At 57.6% G+C, this 17474-nt stretch overlaps 1 protein-coding gene across 1 annotated transcript; it reads right to left on the reverse strand.

Moving 5' to 3' along the window:
* Window positions 1–190: 190 nt before the first annotated feature.
* PGAP6 (post-glycosylphosphatidylinositol attachment to proteins 6) lies at window positions 191–9453 on the reverse strand. Its single transcript, XM_040229370.1, has 13 exons — window positions 9260–9453; window positions 5574–5751; window positions 5299–5491; window positions 4596–4723; window positions 4186–4454; window positions 3794–4110; window positions 3311–3401; window positions 3107–3230; window positions 2585–2721; window positions 2008–2186; window positions 1790–1936; window positions 895–1011; window positions 191–600 (listed from the first exon to the last, which is right to left on the reverse strand). The coding sequence occupies exons 1-13, from the start codon at window positions 9372–9374 to the stop codon at window positions 304–306; spliced, it is 2292 nt and encodes a 763-aa protein (XP_040085304.1). The 5' UTR covers window positions 9375–9453; the 3' UTR covers window positions 191–303.
* Window positions 9454–17474: the final 8021 nt, after the last annotated feature.

A 17474-nucleotide genomic window follows, 5' to 3' on the forward strand; every position in this document is an offset into this window, starting at 1 on the left:
ATCCCCAGGCCAGGATAACCCAGAGCCTGCTCCCACATGGTACCTGTGCTTTCCAGGCAGCCTGCCCTGGCCCTGGCCCCAAGGGCCCCTACAGACACCAGCCGGGACCTGCAGAGGGACTGAGTCAGCCGGCAGCCCGCAGGCACAAGGATCTGGGGGTGTGGTCCTCCCTCGGGACGGGGAAGCCAAAGAATGCGCAGGGCAGTTTTATTCCGTTGGAAATGGATCTGCATAGGGTCCCACTCCCTCACCCTGCCCCTGGCTGGAGGGATCAGCAGAGCTGCAGGTGCCGCCAGCTGGCTGTCATGTCACTGTGTATAGCTCGTCCCGGTGGTTCCTGCAGATTTCATAGCGGCAGCTGAGCTTCTGGGCGCAGGCCCAGGGCTCGGCGTGCTGGTCCCTTGGCGGCAGCAAGAAGGCTGCGCTCCCTGCCAGCAGCATGTGCCAGATGCTGTGGGTGTAGTAATAGTTTTCGCTGGTCATCATGGAAACATAGATGGTGAGGGCCAGAGCAGCCATGGAGAGGCCGGGCAGGAGGTAGAAGACCCAGCGCTGCCAGGAGGGGGGGTAGCAGTGGTGCCGGCGGCCGCAGCGGTACACCTGGAGGAAACCACACGGGCATCTGCACGGAGCTGCGGTCACATCTCGGGGCGCTGCCCAGGGCTGCTTGGAGGGGCTCAAGGGGTGCCAAGCCACACTGGGACCCTGTGGGCTGCTGCTGGCTGCCCTCAGTGGGTGTGGAGAGCATGGACCCAGGAACGAGAACATGGACCCAGGAACGAGAACATGGACGGAACGAGGGGCCACACTCTGTCCTCACAGGGTGAGCATGTATGGGGACCCCACACTCTTGTACCCCAACTTCCAGGGGAGGGGGTCCGAGCAGGTCCTTACCCACATGGTAACCATGACCACGATGGCAAAGAGGCAAGGCCCCATCGTGTTCCAGGCGGCCCTGCGGTCCAGCTGCAAGGACGTGGCGAAGATCAGAGTGCCCAGGATAAAGAGGACCTGGGCGAAACACAGGGACGATGGTGGGGTCATGGGAGCCCTAGGCCAGGTTGTCTTTGATGGCACAAGGTCCAGCAGGAGCAGGCGGTGTGGGCCTGCTGGTCATCCCCATGTCCCCTCATCGTCCCCAGCACCCCTGCCAGCCCCCCTGCAGAAACTGGCAGCCTGTGTCCTGCTCTGCTGGTGGGGAGGAGGTAATCCTCTCCCAGCTCCCACACTGCTGGGATCCACTGGTCCCTCAGGTCCATCCACAGGTGTATTTCTAATGCAGTTTTTGTTGTTGTTGCTCTTTTTGGCTATTCTGCATAACTTGTGGGATCTTAGTTCCCCAACCAGGGATCAGCCTGGACCCAGGGTAGTGAAAGCACAGAGTTTGAAACACTGGGCCACCAGAAAGCTCCCCACAAGGGAGTTTCTGAAGCATGGACTTGTCCAGGGCACGTATCTCCAGCAGCCAAGCCCTGAAGTGTCCTCAGTACAGGGACTCCAGGAGCAGAGCTGGCCGCTTCTCGGGGAGGTCTGGTCCAGGTCTGGGGCTCCAGGCCTCCTCTCTGGATGAGGCCTGGCTTAACCCTGCCCACCACCTCCTTTCCTGGCACCCTCCGAGCAGCCAGCACAGTCCCTTCGCAGCTGGAGGCACCTTTCCCAGTAGGCGACTGGTCAGAACAAAAGGTTTCCAAGGGCAGTGGGAACCCCCTTTCTGGTCTCCCTTGACACGCTGTGCACAAGGGCCTCCGCTCTCCCAGGACCCAGACCCAGGCATCAAGAGGTCACTCACGTATTTCAGGGATGCCTTCAGCCGGGCCATGGAGAGGACAGTGACCCAGATGGACACTCCAGAGCCCAGGAAGTCACAGTACTGCAGCGTGTCGTAGTTGAGGATGCAGAGCACAGCGTCGCCCGGCTGATCGCAGGCGTGGTAGAACTGTGGGCTGAGTGGTGAGCGACAGCCCAGCCTCCCACCTCCCCCCAACCCCGGGGAGCGGGCAGGCTTACCGTGGAGAAGAACATGGTGTAGGCATAGACTGAGGCCTCCACCAGAAGGCAGCGGTGCACGGAGATGGCGATAGGGGCCAGGAACACGAGGTTGCTCAGGGTGAGCAGGAGGGTGGCTACCTTCTGCTGGGCCAGAGTTTGGGCCGTGCTGTTGTCTGTGCAGCTCCATCCACGCCAGCCTGTGGGCCAACGCAGCACTGTAGGTGCCAAGGCCGGGCCAGTGCAGCCAGGCCAGGCTGTGGCTGCTCAGGAACCTCAGAGCCTACTCCATGCCCAGGGCCTTGAGGAGGAAACCCTTCCTCACCCCACAGCGGGAGAGGACAGGAGTGGGCAAATGGAGGCCAGTGTGGGCAGGTGTGAGCAGGGGAAACCAAGACCAGAAAGCAGTCCCATCTCCGGGGGTGCCTCTGTGCGCCCACACAGGGGTTGGGGGGCATGGCAGGCCGGGGAGGGAGGCGGTGGCCCTCACTCTTCGGGGCACCCTCCAACCTTGGCCGAGCTGGGGTGGCTGCCAGAAAGAGGACCAGGGCTGGGGTCCATGGGCACAGGCGGAAGGCACCTGATGGACCATCCCTACCTGCCCTGCAGCTACAGCCCGCATACAGGTAGCCGTGTCTACGCAGCAGAAGGCACTGGCCGTAGGGTCCGCAGTCGTTCAGGCAAGGCACCAAGTACAAGGTGGTCTCCACAAGGACTGAGGCCTGCACACATTCCCTGCGAGGAGGGGCCCCAGGAAGGCTGGCTGCAGAGGTCTGCTAGCCAGCCCCCCTCTGGAGCTCTCAGAGGGTCTTGGACACCTGAACTCAGAGCTGAGGCCCCCAGGCCCCGGAGGACTATAACCACAAGGGGCTGTGCAAGGCCAGGATGCCCTCTCCCTGCCCGCCTGAGCCCCCGCCTGCCTGGGGCTGGGACCAGAATCCCCGCTCGTGTCCTCACTCTCGGAGCTGCCACGGGAGCAGTGGCTGGGGGGAGAGGGTGACCCCGCAGGAGGCAACTGACCCGGCACTGCTGGAGGAAGACCCCCAAAACTGGGATGCAGGCAGCCCCATCCACAGGCCTGAGCACAACCACTTGGCCACCTGCCCCCAAGTTTACTTACTCAGGCCTCTCAGGGCAGAGGACCTGCAGGGAGAGGTACCAGTTGTCTGTCTCTGGGTAGGGGATGCTGAGGTTGGCTGTGGGAGACGAGGCACTCAGGGACAAGGGGTAACCCTGGAAGAAGGCTGCAGGGAGGGAGTGGGAAGGCCCGGTCAGAGGCAGCCAGATGCCCGCCGGTCCCTGGGCTGGACGCGCCTGCCAGTACCTGTGGTGCAGTTGAGCGAAGTGTTGAAGCTGAGGAAGGGCGACCCGGCGGTCACACAGGCCACCACCGAAGTGTTGTCGGCAATCACGGTCTGGAAGGGAGGCCAAGCAGGGTCAGTCCCCAGCCTCCACCTCACGCTCACCTCTGGTGTTAAGTGCTATTCTCTGTGGCTCCCGCTGGCTTAGGGCCCACCAGGACCACCCCCTCCAGGCCGAGGGCCCCAGCCTCAGCTCCTTGCCCCCATGAAGCCCCAGGCCTGCCAACAGGGACCCGCTGCCCCCGGGACAGGCCTCCCGTTTCTCAGTTGGCACCTATGCCGGCCCGATGCCCTGTCAGGCTCACTCTGTTGCCAGAAAGGCCACCCCGACCCAATCTCCGTGGCAAAGTGGGCATAGGAAGGCCTGAGCAGTCCTTGCACCCCAGGAAGGTCTGAGCCCCAGGCCCTGGGTCCCAATCCCAGCCCGACCTCGAGGACCAGGGTACCTGGTTGATGTTCACGGAGATGCTGAGGGAGCCCCCACTGTCCATGCCCGTGTTGAGGTGCAGTTGCATCACCGAGGGCATGTCCGACCGCACGAGCACCGAGACCCTGTCCAGGGGCCGGAAGCGCACGGACACCACATCCAAGTCTTCCCGCAGGATGGGGAAGCTCCTGAAGCAGAAGGGGCCACTGCCCACCTCGCCACTCTGGTCCAGGTCCTGGGTGTTGGGACTTGGGAGTGGCGTGCCCGTGGAGGCATTGCTGCTTTGGTTTGGGCTACTCAGAAGGTGCTGGAGGTTCACAGTCCACGGTCTGCAGGCTGTCAGGACCACAAGGGGCTCAGTGAAGGCAGGCCCGGCGGTGGAGGGGTAGAGCCACCCCCCCAACAGCCCACCTGTGAGGGCAGCCACAGCACTAAACGTCACCAGCACGCGGGGCCCTGCCAGGCTCTTGGCCGTCACTTGCAGCCACCGTTCCCAAGGTGGTGAGGGCAGCAGCAGGCGGCAGGCTGTGGTCGGGTCGCTACAAGTGAGCATCTTCTGGAAGTTTCCTGGCAGGGTGGCCGAGCCCACGGTGAGGTGCACAGGGCAGCCCAGGCTCCCATTGGACACACAGCCCTGCAGCTCCAGCCACAGCTCCTGGGTATGCTTGGGGATGAAGACTCTGCAGCCAAGGGGACACAGCCTCACTTGGGCTCTGCAGCTTCATCCCGCCCCCCGACCCCAATTTTAAATTTCTGGACCCCCCACCTTTTCACCTGCCTGAGGACAGCAGGGCTGCCCACTCCAGCAAGCCTGCACTTACTTGAGGTAGCTGGGCTGGGAGAGGAGGACTAGTGGGAGGGGCACGTCAGGCTTCAGGATGGATATCTCAACCACTCGCACGACCACCATGTCTGGCTGGAAGATGTAGGCACAGGTGGGAATAAAGTCCTGAGGAGAGAGCAGGGACAGGGAAAGAAGGTGGGGGAGGGCTGGCCCAGAGGGGCGAGGCTGGCCCGGAGGGGGCGGGCTTGGAGCAGATGAGGCGAGGCTGGCCTGGAGGGGCGGGGCTGGACCTAGGGGGCGTGACTGGCCCAGAGCGGGCAGGGTTGGAGCAGATGGGGCGAGACTGGCCCAGAGGGGGCGGGGTTGGAGCAGATGGGGCGGGGCTGGCCCAGAGGGGGCGGGGTTGGAGCAGATGGGGCGAGACTGGCCCAGAGGGGGCGGGGTTGGAGCAGATGGGGCGGGGCTGGCCCAGAGGGGCAGGGATGGACCGAGGGGGCGGGGTTGGCCCTGGGGGCGGGGATGGAGCAGATGGGGCGGGGCTGGCCCAGAGAGGAAGGGATGGACTTAGTGGGAATGACTGGTCCAGAGCGGACGGGGCTGGCCCCGAGAGCCTGGGGCTGGGGGGTAGGGCTGGGCAGCAGAGCCCTGAGCAAAGTCGGCCCTAAGGAGGTGAATAGCAGGGACCAGTCATTCGTGCACTGGGCGGTGCTGTCCCCCTTCCCCAGAGGGAGTGCCCTTACCTTCACCTCAATCTTATGAGATGAGGGGGGCAGGTGGGCGGCCACAAACCAGTCCCCAGGTGCTGGGTAGGAGACATTGAAAGAGGCGTTGTCCTGCAGCATCTTGAGGAGGAAGGAGGGCTGCACAGAGGTACTGTTGGCGAAGCTGGTGCCCAGTGGGTTGATCACAGGAGGGGCGCCATAGCGGAAGTACCTGGAGGCAGGGAGAGCAGGGAGGTCTCAGGTGTGGCCCTCGGTGGCTCCAGCAGGCAGGCAACGAGCAGGCTGGCACCTACACGGTGGTCTCCACGTTGTTGCAAGTGGGGCCGCTGCCCCGGGTGACCTGCAGCAGCCAGTGCAGCAGCACCGTGTCTGGGGGCACACGGAAGTGGAAGAGCCGGGCGCTGCCATACCAGGTGTAGAAGGCCAGCTTCTGCGGGGCCTGGGAGAACTGCTCGGACACCAGCCTGGAGTCTGCAGAGAAGGCACTGTCAGGCGGCCAGGGAGCCTGGGAGCCCGCCCCTGGGGACAAGACGGAGAAAGGTGGAGGGCAGAGGCCCTTCTGCCTGGCCTGGCCTCAGAGAAGCTGTCAGGGGAGCCACAGAGCCCCTGGGATGCCTGGCACACCAACCCCAACCTGGGAAAAGTCACTGTTGCCCTCAACCCCTGGTGAAGGCTGGGGCTCAGAAGCTTTCACTCAGGAATCACGTTCTCACCCACGTCTGCACATCCATCTTCCTAACCCCTCCAGCACTGCCAGCAACCTCCAGCTCACAGGCTCAGTCCCCCAGATCTCTGCATCCCACCCACCAGGCACCCCCGATCAACAAGTCCCACAGGCCCCAACACTAATCAAATGTTGGGTCAACATGAGGTCAAGTACCTCAGACCTCAGAAGCAGGAAGAGCCCCCCTCAGAGGGCTGTTCCTCTCCACACTGCTCACAGCCCCCGGGGCCCCCCCACCGCAGCCCTGGCATACCTGGGGCTGAGGGATGGAGGGTGAAAGGCACAAGAAGAAGTCAAGGTGGGAGCCCCACCCCTCCTCCCATCTGCCCTGGGCACTGGAGGCCAGGACACACCCCTACCTCCACTGAGTCTCCCCAGTGCTAGGATCTCTGGTCCTGGTTGGAGTGGACAGGGCAGGGCAACCAGGTCCGGAGGCTGGCTGCCTGCTCAGGCCATGATTTGGGGTACAGGAAGAGCTGCTGTCCCTCCTCACCCAGACAGGAGGCGAGCAGAGACCCTGTGTGTGTGTTGCAGGGGGTTGGGGGGGAGCACCTAGGCTGGAGTGGCTGCTTCAGTGGGCACAGGCCCCTGCAGAGTGGCACAGGGACAAAGCAGGGGTTGGCAGCACACAGGCTAGCTGCCTACACCCCACCCCGGAGCTCCCCAGTCCTGGCAGTGTCTCCCAGCCCCTCACCTCCATGGCTCCTCTCCCCAACACACTCTGCAAGTTGTCACCCAAGGCCCCGCCTGTCACACCAGCCTTTCCAAACCAGCTCTAAAGGTCTCTGGAGACCCAACCCTGGATTAGGACCCTCCTAGGAGAGTGCACTAACCAGTACAACCTCGTGTCTGGGGCCCACGGCATAACCACCTGCCCCACGAGTGGGTAAGAATGCTCTTGGGCCTGCCAAGAACAGGCACGCCTCGGTGCTCTGTGTCTAGAGGTGACTAAGGAGGTGCCTGGGCTACTCAGCAGGAAGCACTGCCCCACTGCCAGCTCAGGCCTTGTTCCGGAGTGACCTTGACCGTCCCTTCCCCTCTCTGAGCCCAGCTTCCTCTGAGTTGGCCGAGTAGGACAGCACCTCCCTTCAGCTGCCCCTCCCTCCATGGTTAATGGATGTTAAAGTGCTTCGGAAAGAAATACACTGTGAACACAGCAGGGTGGAGCCACCCTCTCCTCCCCCTGCCCCACTAGGAGGGTAGCAACCCACTCGATCCCAGCAGTAAGCCCGGGGCCCCTCCAGGTGGGCCAGGTGAGCAGGTGAGGGAACGAGGTGAGCAGCTGGCTGTCTTGCCAGCCTCCTGACTCCCATGGAAGCACCTTGAAAAGAGATAGCAGGCCACTTGCAAAGCCATCTGAGCTCCCAGGAGCCCAGTATGGGGGGCTGGGCAGGGGTAGGCACCACACAGCACAAGCACTCGGCTTTCCAGGTATCTGCTGGTCACCAGGTTCTAACTGCCGGCTGTGGCCTGATTGCTAAGAGACTAGGAGCCACTGAACTAATATAAACTTTTCCTGAGGCTGCTGCACCATCCCCCCACTGCCACCACCATGGGATCACAGGGCCTTAGAGAAACAGTCAGCCAGCTGCCGAGCACCCAGCTGCTCGATATGGCCAAGCAGGAGAGGTCTAGCTGTGGCGTGCAGTCCCCTGGCCTGAGAGGGGCTGGGTCCTCTGGCTCCCCCACCAGCCCTGGACACCTGCAATTCAGTGGTGGTTGTAAAGTCTCCTCAGGGTGCACAAGAGATAAGACCTCCCACTCCCCAGGCCACCCAGCCCCTCCATCCCATCCCCAGCCCTGCATCCCGACCTCCCTGCCCAAGAGGCCCACTCCATTTTCTTGGTGAATGTACCAGGCCATTTACACATCCAAGCCAGACGTGGAAGTCACATTTCCAGTATCAGGAAGCACCAGCCACAGGCACACTTGCTCTACCAACAACCCCCTCCAAGGACACAGGGTTGGGCATGGGAGAAAGAAAGTCCCTGAGCCTGTCTGGGGACCCTAGTAAGGGGATCCTCTCGTACATCCTCCAAACCAGCACAGGCACCCAGTGCAGAGACCCTGCCCACCTAGAGACCCCAGATGCCAAGATCACACAGAGAGCAGGATCCGTTCAGCAGACCCGGGAGGGGAGCGCTGCCCCAGGTTTTCCATCTCCCTACCAATGACTCCTTACCTAGCCCTGACCCGGGAGAAGGAAGAAAAGGAGAAAGTAGGGGTGGCAGTCCCCAGCGGAGTGCTTTCATCAGGGGCCAGCCTTGGGGAAACTGCCTTTCACTTCAAGCTAAGCCAGGCTCAGAAACCAGAGGCACAGCCCTCAGAGAAACAGGAGCTTGGAGGAGCAAGATCTCAGAGGAGGGTGGGGATGGGCTGGGAGCCAGCCCCATGCTGTGCTGGATAAGCTGCCTACTGCCTCCTGGGGCATCTGGGCCCTCCCAGGCCCGCCAGCAGGCCATCAGAGAGCCCAAGGCCACAAAAGTCAGGTAGTTTACTCAGCAACCCCAGGCGCCCAGCAGCACCTGGGATTGTGACTAGCCACCCCCTTGAGCCTTAGCCACCCCCTTGAGCCTTTGTCACCGGAAGCCGAAGTTCCCAAACAGCACAGAGGTGCCCATTTCTCTGAACCACTCTGGCCTATGAGCGTCCTGGGGACAATGAGCAAGGCCAGCTGTTGAAAGTGACTGCACTGGGGTAGTGGTCACTGTGGGAGAGGCGCAGCCATGACACGCACCTGGCTGTGAGTCCAGGATCTGAGCAACTTTCTCCAGCTCTGCCCCTCTCCCAGACCAGACGGCATCCTGGAACCCCACTGCCCAAGGCTTCCTCCTAGGAACTCACACTCCCACCGCAGCCCTTGGAGTCCCAGGAGAGTTCCCCCTGGGCCGCTCAACCTCACCACGGTGCCCGAAGGTCCTACCCGATCAGAACGCGTTGGGAGGAGGGGGAGGAGGAAGGAAGGGAGAGCTTGCTCCAAGGGGACAGTCTGGCCGAACCTGGCCCTGGGCACAGAGGAGGGGGAGAGGGCGTCCTTTCTATCCGATCGCTCTCACACTCGGCGCCCTCCAAGGGGGCGCCCTGCGCCCCCAACACGGCGTGGGGACTTGATGCCTACGTCCCTGCCAGGTGAGCGCACAGGTGTCCCCAGGTGAGTCACAATCCCAAACCCGCCCCCCCCCACCGGCCTCTTCCCCCACCCCGCGCCCCCGCCCGCGCCCCCGGGATGGGGCCCGCGGGTCCGCGCTCGCTTACCGCTCTTTCTGCCGTCGCCAGCGGCGGCAGGCGGGGACCGAGAGAGCAGCAGCAGCAGCAGCGACATCGCCACCGCCACCGCTGCGCCCCCGGTCCCAGTCCCAGACCCGCGCATGGCTCCGCGCTCGGCCAGGCGCTACCCGGCCCGCGCACCAGGCCGCCCGCCCCTGCCGCCGCCCGGGCAGCCGCCGCCGCCACTGCGGCCCCCGCCGCCGCCTCTGCCCAAGGCTCCCATCCTCCGGGCAGGTCCCGGCCACCGGCGCCCCGGGCACTTCCGCCTGTGAGGCCCCGCCCCGCCGGAGCCCGGACGGAGACCGGCTCTGGGTGGAGAGCTGCGCGGGGGGCGCGCATGGAAGGCGATTGGAAGGAGGATGCGGGACCGAGGGGCGACGCGGGGCGGTGACGTGGGGCGAGGGAGGGTGACACGAGGCGGGCTGCGACGCGGGGCTGAGGGCATCCCGTGGACCAAGAGGGCGCGCTGGGAAAATAGGTCAGAGGTGGGTCAGGACTGAGCGGGAACGCGGGTCCTCCGCAGCGCGCAGAGTAGCGGAGGCGGGGCGGGATGCGGTGCAGGGTCGCGGGACACGGGGGGCGGAGTGGGGGCAGAAGTGGCGCCGGACCCAGAGGACCGCGGGGGTCTTGGTTCTGAGACAGAAAGGGTGTGGCGTGACTTGGAATGCGCAGGAGATTCGGGGCGGCCGCAGAGCGCCGCACATGTGTCTGGGGGCACCCGGGTCGCTGCGTGACTGGTTGGGCGCGGCGGGAGGACCGGCTCGCCGGCGGCTGCTCCCGCCTCCCGGATCTGGACTCCCCGGCGGGCCTCCCGGCGCGCCACACCACAAAGGCGCTACGAGTGTGGGTGAAAAACACTTTCATGGAAAGATGAAGAGGCTCCTGCACATATTTTGTACACTGTGAAGGTGGCGATTCGCTCGGTGGTGCGAGTCACTCCTCGCCCTTGACCCCGGGGTCTGTTCCAACAGATTAAGGATTTCAGCGTGAAGAGGAAACTTCGGTGAAGGGACTCCAGAGAACTTAAGGAAACTTTTAGCGTTTAGGGGAAGCGAAGAATTTTCTAAATATGACCCAGGAAACTAGAGGCAAGACTGAGAAATTCAGCTAAGTGCAAAACTGCAACAAATTCAAAAAAGGAAGCCTCAAACTGGAGGACTCTTGGACTTGCATCACAAAGAGATCTTACTGAGATTACTAACAAAGAGTTCCCACAGATAAATAAGAAACACCAACCAGGAAACCACCAATACCAATAAGGAAATACCAATAAGGAAACCACTGGAGAAGATTCCTGCAAAGGATATGCAAATTTCCCTCCTTAGAGAAATGCAGAATGAAAAGCACCCAGAGGCCTTTTTTCTTTGACCTAACAGATCTGCAAGAAGCTGATTGTGGCGCCCAGACTTTCCTAGGTTTGCTGAGCCTCTGGGAGACTCACCCTGCCACCGCTGTGCATTTTCCCTGCAGAGATGGTCGCAGAAGCATGAGCTTGCATGAGTGCAGCCTGTGCCCAGATACCTGTCATGAGGGAAAGGGGCATTTGAATCACGGGTACCCAGATGGAGATTCAAATGCTGTGACGGTATAAACACTGATCCAGTGGGCTGAAAATCCAGAAGCTCTGTGTACTGGTTGGAATGGTCTAGCAGGAGGACCGTTAGCAGAAAAAAGGAAAGGGCAGAATAATGTGTTCAGAAAGCTCCACTTTTTGTAGGAAAAAAAAATTGTTTGCATGTCTCAAAGGTGGAGAATGCCTAGAAGCATCCAGCAGTTGGTGCAGGAAGGGAAGCTAGTGGCTGAGGACTGGGAGGAGGGGTTCTATCTGTTTGAATTTTTTGAATTTCAGTGTATATGTGTCTCTGTGTTTGTGGATTTACCAGTCTGGAGGGAGAAGCTGACCCCTGGAGCCCAGTGCCACTGGAGGCTGGGGGGAAGGGAGGGATGAGGTAAGGTGAGGGGGGAGGATAAAGCCCCAGGTGTGAACTCTTATTTATTCCTCTGGAATCTGGGCAGGGCCTCTTCACCCAGGGCTGCTGGGGGCTCCCAGGTTCTCAATTCAAAGAGACAGACCAATTAACAGTTTTGCTGAGCTTCGATTTTAGTGCACTGTACTGACCCAGATCATGCAGGGACAGCAGCTGTGGTTAGCACTGAGCCCCGAGGACTGTACCATCTGAGACCGATCCCTGCCCCAGGATGGGCTCAGCGGCGCCCCCAGCCCTACCCGCTCTGAGGGTCATCTCAGTGAGACTCCAGCACCAAGCTCCCCAACAGGCAGGAGGGGAAGTGTCTGTGCTTCGTCTGAGGCGGGGACCTGCGGGGCTGGGGAACTTGCAGATGGACCAGAATCAGAGATCTCTGCTAAGTAACAAGAGTCTTTATAATAAAAAGGGCCCACCTGGGGGCCTCACTTGAAGATGGCAACGGGCCCTGTGGTAGGAGGTTTCTGTATCCTACCTCACAGTACATGGAAAATTCGAGGTTATCAACTGTCAAGAATAAAACAATAAAAATATTAAAAAGAACCTAGAACACGTCCCTTAGAATACAGGTATGGGAAAGCCTTTCTTAAGCAAGACAAAGAACTGGGGAACATGAAGAAAAGGTTACTTATTTGACTACACTTTAAAAAATGTTAAGTGGAACTTCTCTGGTAGTTCAGTGGGTAAGACTCCGCCTGCCAGTGCAGGGTTCACAGGTTCCATTCCCGGTCCAGGGAGATCACACATGCTGTGGAGCAACTACTGAAGCGCACGTGACCTAGAGCAACAGGAGAAGCCGCCGCAGTGAGAAGCCCAAGGCCGTGCTCCGCGACAGAGAGGAGCCGCCCTGCTTGCCGCAACTGGAGAAAGCCCCTGTGCAGCAACAACACCCGGCACAGCCAAAAAATTAAAAATCAGACTCATTTAAAAAACGTTATGTAGTTGTAAAATGGGTAAAAGGAAAAAGGATCCACGTCATCAAGCCAAGTGGAAGGAATCATGTGCTGTGCAAAGGATAAAAGGTAACCCACCTGAGATAGAAAGGGAATTCACACACTTAAGAAAATATTGTAGCCACGCGTTCTGGGAAACAAACACTCAGAAGGACAATGCAGACAATGGAGTACAGTTTATTACACCAGCTGGCCCAAGGCAGAGTCTCTTCTTAGCCAAGGACCCCGACCGGTTTTTGTGAAAACCTTGTATACCCTAAGAGTACTTGCTCAAACCCACCTCCTCAAATTCCTTGAAACTAGTCTGGACAAGGAAATAGATCCTATCAAAGTTAACCCATGATTCTTGTGTCACAAGACTAAATAAACAGTGGATATTTATCAATAGGCCTGTGGTCATATCCCAATAAACATAATGGAATTTACCACTTTGTTCTGTTACAGAGATAATTAGCATATTCTTTCAGGCAAGGGAGAGTCCAAGTACAAGTCCTGAGGCTCTTTTATCTGGGGTCTGGTTTTCCCTTGATATGCCATTTCTATAGACCCCAGGCACAAACTTCAGAGTCCACTGGGAAAGTGACCATGCGTGTTGCCTAATGTTCGAAGCCTGGCCCAAGATGGCGTCCATCTCTGTCTGTTTCTTCCTTCAAAAAGAGCCCAGAAGGAAAGAAGACACTGGAAACACCCTGCACCCTGCAATCGACAGGAGACGACCCAAAAGATGTAGCTGGTCCACTAGCAGGCAAACGGACCACAAGGAAAGACAAGACACCCTGTCCCCTCTCGGGCGAGGGAGCAGCCACTTGCCCTCTGGCTGCACTGTGAGCTGCTCCTGAAGTTATCGGTGGCAACGCTGAAATGTACTGGAAATGGAGACCTGTGCTTACAGCGGTGCAGGTGAAGGAGGAAGCAGAACAGGCTCCATCGTGAAAGCAGGACTCCCTCATAGGCCGGACTGTGGACTTTGAGCTCTATGCCTAGTACCTATGGAAATGACATACCAACTGGAAAACCAGACCACCCAGATGGAAGAACCCCAGGACTTGTACCTAGACTCTCCATTGCCTAAAAGAACACCCTAATTATCTGTGTAACCAAATAGAATCATAAATTCTATTATGCTTATTGGGATATGATCACAGACCTATTGATTATTGTCCACTGTTAACTACCTAGGCTTAAGGCATATGAATCACCGGTTAACTTTGATTGTATCTTTCTTTTCCTTTGTTCAGACTAGTTTCAGGGAATTTGGGGAGATGGGATTGGGCACGGACACTTGGGGTATATAAGGTTTTCACAAAAACTGGTCGGGGTTCTTGGCTAAGAGGAGACCCTGCCTTGGGCCCGCCGGTGTAATAAACTGCACTCCACTATCTGCACTGTCCTTCTGAGTGAGTTTGTTTCCTGAAACGCGTGGCTGCAACACTGGCCACAGAGGTGTCTATGATTGTGGACCCTTGGGGCTCTGTGAGGGGACGGTACATAGATGAGGACCTGGATATCTCAGGAATTTTCACAATTTTCCCACAGATGGGTTTTCCCACACGGGCTTTCTGCAGTTGCAGAGACTGGGCTTAGTGGCTCCACAGTCTGTGGGATCTTCCCGGACCAGGGATGGAAACTGAGTCCCCTGCATTGGTTTTATGGACCAAGTTGCTGGATACAGCCCATTTCCAGGCTGGAACACCCTCGGAGGCCCTCGCCGGCTCCATGAGGTGGACTGAGTGGATAGCTGCCCACCCGCCCACCCAGGGAAAGACGTATTTCCCACAAAGGAGAGAAGACGGTGCCCGCCCATCCTGAAGCCCCCCACCTGTCTCATCTCTTGGGTCTCCCCTCCGTCCTTCCTCCCGCTTAGCCCAGGCCAGCAGTGCCGCCATCCTGGGCCCAGTGCCAGCGCCAGCCGGCCTCGCTCCCACAGCTGCCCTTCCAGTTGAGGTGGGCACTCAGCCCTAGGCACACTGGGAAAGGCTGGGGCCCTCAGTACCCCCGCCCCCTGCTCCCCCACCCTCCCCAGTTCAGCCCAGGCTCCTCCTGTGTGCCAGGCCCAGGTTGGAAAGAGTCCCGTGCTCTACAGACCGGGTGTCCTGTCAGCTCAGCCCACTGCAGGCTTCCTCGGGTAGGGAGCAGAGTGTCCCCGTGTGGGCAGGGTTGGGATGCGAGCAGTTTCTCTTTCTCTTCCTCCCCATGCTCCCATGTGTCAGCATGAACTAGACCGGGGCACCCAGACATGCAGGGCCAAGAGGAATAGCTTCCGCAGAACTTTGGGGAACAGATAGAGTTTCTGCATCTTTATTTTACCGAGACAAAGTTTTTCTTAACTCCAACTACCATCTATTGTTATCATTTCATAAAGGATCATTTTCCCATCAAAACTTTTAGGAGGCTCATACACTTAAAATTATACTTAAATGCAAGTTATTTTTTCTAGAGTGCAGCATATAGTTCTCCCGTGTCCCCATTTTATCTGGTTAATGATTGCTCCCTGTCCTGGGTGCTGGGCACTGAGGAACCAGGAGGTGAAGGGCACAGGAGCTGCTCTCAGAGCTCTTGGCATGCACTGAGCTGGGGACACGGTCCAGCGGCAATGGGGCATGGTAACTGCGGTGAATCCTGCTCCCCTTCCAGTGGAGAGTGACAGAGGGTGACAAGGGCAGAAGATGGTTGCCAGGACAGGAGGCTCTAGTGTCAGCTCTGGTTGCGGGCTCCCCCTTGGCACCCCACCACCAGCTTCCCTGGGGTGGCAAAATAGGGGTAAGCCTCCTGGGACCCCCGCTCCTAGAATAAGCCATCCACCCTGGCTCCCCTGGCAGTGATCCAAGGAGGAATGAGAAGTCTAACATGCCTAAAGGGGGAATTCCAAGAGGACAGAAGAGAATGAGGCAGGAAAAAACATGAAATCTGGTGAAAGACGTTAATTTACAGATTCAAGCAGCTCAGTGTGTCCTAAGAAGACTGTGTAAAAGAAAATCACAGCCAAACACATCACAGTCAACTACTGAAAACCAAACAAAAAGAGAAAATATTGAAAGCACCCAGAGAAAAATGACATTCAAGGGAATAACAGTTCAAACAATGAATGACTTCTCAGAAACAATGGAGCAGATAGAATGGGGGAGGGAGAAAATAGACCTACATGGTTGCAAAATTCCTGCATCTTACATGAAACGGCACAATATAAATTCTAAATAGTCTGTGAAATGTTAAGAATGTAATTACAATCACTAGAGCAACCAATGGAGAAGGAAATGGCAACCCACTCCAGTATTCTTGCCTGGAGAATCCCAGGGACAGAGGAGCCTGGTAGGCTGCCACCTATGGAATCACAGAGAGTCAGGAATGAGTGAAGCGACTTAGCAGCAGCAGCAGCAGCAGCAGCAGCAGAGCAACTAATATAAAATAATGCTGAGCTATAACCCTAGGTCTGGGCTTCCCAGATGGTTCAGTGGTAAAGAAACTCCCTGCAATACAGGGGGCACGAGAAATGGGGTGGGGGTGCCTATTCCCGGCTGGGAAGACCCCCTGGAGAAGGTTATGGCAACCCACTCCAGTATTCTTGCCTGGAAAATGCCATGGATTGAGGCGCCTGGTGGGCTACACTCCACGCAGTCACAAAGAAGCAGACATGGCTCAGTGTGGGCATACCCCCAGGTCAAGGCATACCTAAAAAGCCAATAAATACATTAAATGATACTTTAAAATATTAACTTAATCCAAAAAGGCCAGCAAAGGAGAAAGAGAATATACATCAGAAGGGGCAAACACAAAACAAATAATAAAATAGCAGATTTGACTCACCACATCAATGTCCCTGTGTGTGTGTGTTTGTGCTCAGCCATGTCTGACTCCGTGCAACTCTTTGGGGTAGGATTTGCTTCTAAACTTGCATCCATGGCTGTGGCCTCAGGTCCACACAGGTTGTTGGCCAGAGACACATGTTCCTCATCCCATGGGGCAGTAAGTGAGGGGGAAGGGGAGGCGAGGTCAGCTTGACGGTTGATGACCAGACCCTGTCCTGCTGTTTCCTCCTGTCACTGGGTGCAGTCCACACTTCAAGGGCAAGGGAGGGGGTTATAGAAGGGTGTGGGCTGAGCAGTTTACTGTTGTTGACTTATAAAAGTTCTTTGTAAATTCTGATCAGATATATGAGTTGCAAATATTTTCTCAACTCTGTAGTTTGTCTTTTCCCTTTCTTGACAGTTCCATGCTGTTCACCTAACTGTGTTTGATCAGCTGAGAGTCTCACCAGCAGTGAGGAGTCTCAGTGGGCTGCTGCTGCTGCTAAGTCGCTTCAGTCGTGTCCAACTCTGTGCGACCCCATAGACGGCAGCCCACCAGGCTCCCCCGTCCCTGGGATTCTCCAGGCAAGAGTACTGGAGTGGGGTGCCATTGCCTTCTCAATGGGCTACACTATCACTAAATATTTGGAATTTTCAGACTTGGAGATTTGTGCCATCTTCATTTGCGTTTCTCTGATTACTCCTGAGGCTGATCACTTTTGCACTGTTTACTGGGTGTCTGGAATTGCTCTTTGGAGAAATGAATCTTCAAGTATTTGCTGTGCTTCTTGGGTCATTGGTCTTTTACTCACTGATCTCTGGTCATGGAACCCTAGATTTGCATGGTTTTTAGGCGACGGAAACATTCTTTCCTGTCCTGTGACTTGTCTTTTTCTTTCTTCATGGTCTATGTGTGTGTGTGTGTATGTGTGTGTGTGTGTACTTTAAAAAAAATTTTATTTTATTTATTTTGGCTGTGCCAGGTCTTAGTTGCAGCACGCAGGATCTTCAGTCTTTACTGTAGCATGTGAACCCTTAGTTGCAGCATGTGGGATCTAAGTCCCTGATCAGGGAATGAACTCATGCTCTCTGCCCTGGGGGCATGTAGTCTCAGTCACTGGAGCATCAAGGAAGTCCTTGTGTGTGGGTATTTAACAGATCTTATTTCTGAGAAGTTTTAGATTCACAGCAAAATTAAGCAGAATGTACAGTTTGCAAATACCCCTTGCTCCCAAACATGCACAACCTCCCCCACCATCAGCATCCCCACCAGACCATGTGGTACGGCAGCTACAGCTGATGAATCTACACCATGAGTCACCCACAGTCCACGGTTACATTAGGCTTCCGTCTTGGTGGTGCACTTCTGGCAGGTCTGGACAAATGACAAATAAAGAATCTGCCCACAATGCAGGAGTTCAATCCCTGGGTCAGGAAGATCCCCTGGAGAAGGGAATGGCAACCCACTCCCATATTCTTG

The sequence above is a fragment of the Oryx dammah genome, unplaced genomic scaffold (assembly GCF_014754425.2).
Source record: "Oryx dammah isolate SB20612 unplaced genomic scaffold, SCBI_Odam_1.1 HiC_scaffold_2, whole genome shotgun sequence".
In the NCBI taxonomy this organism is placed as follows: Eukaryota; Metazoa; Chordata; class Mammalia; order Artiodactyla; family Bovidae; genus Oryx; species Oryx dammah.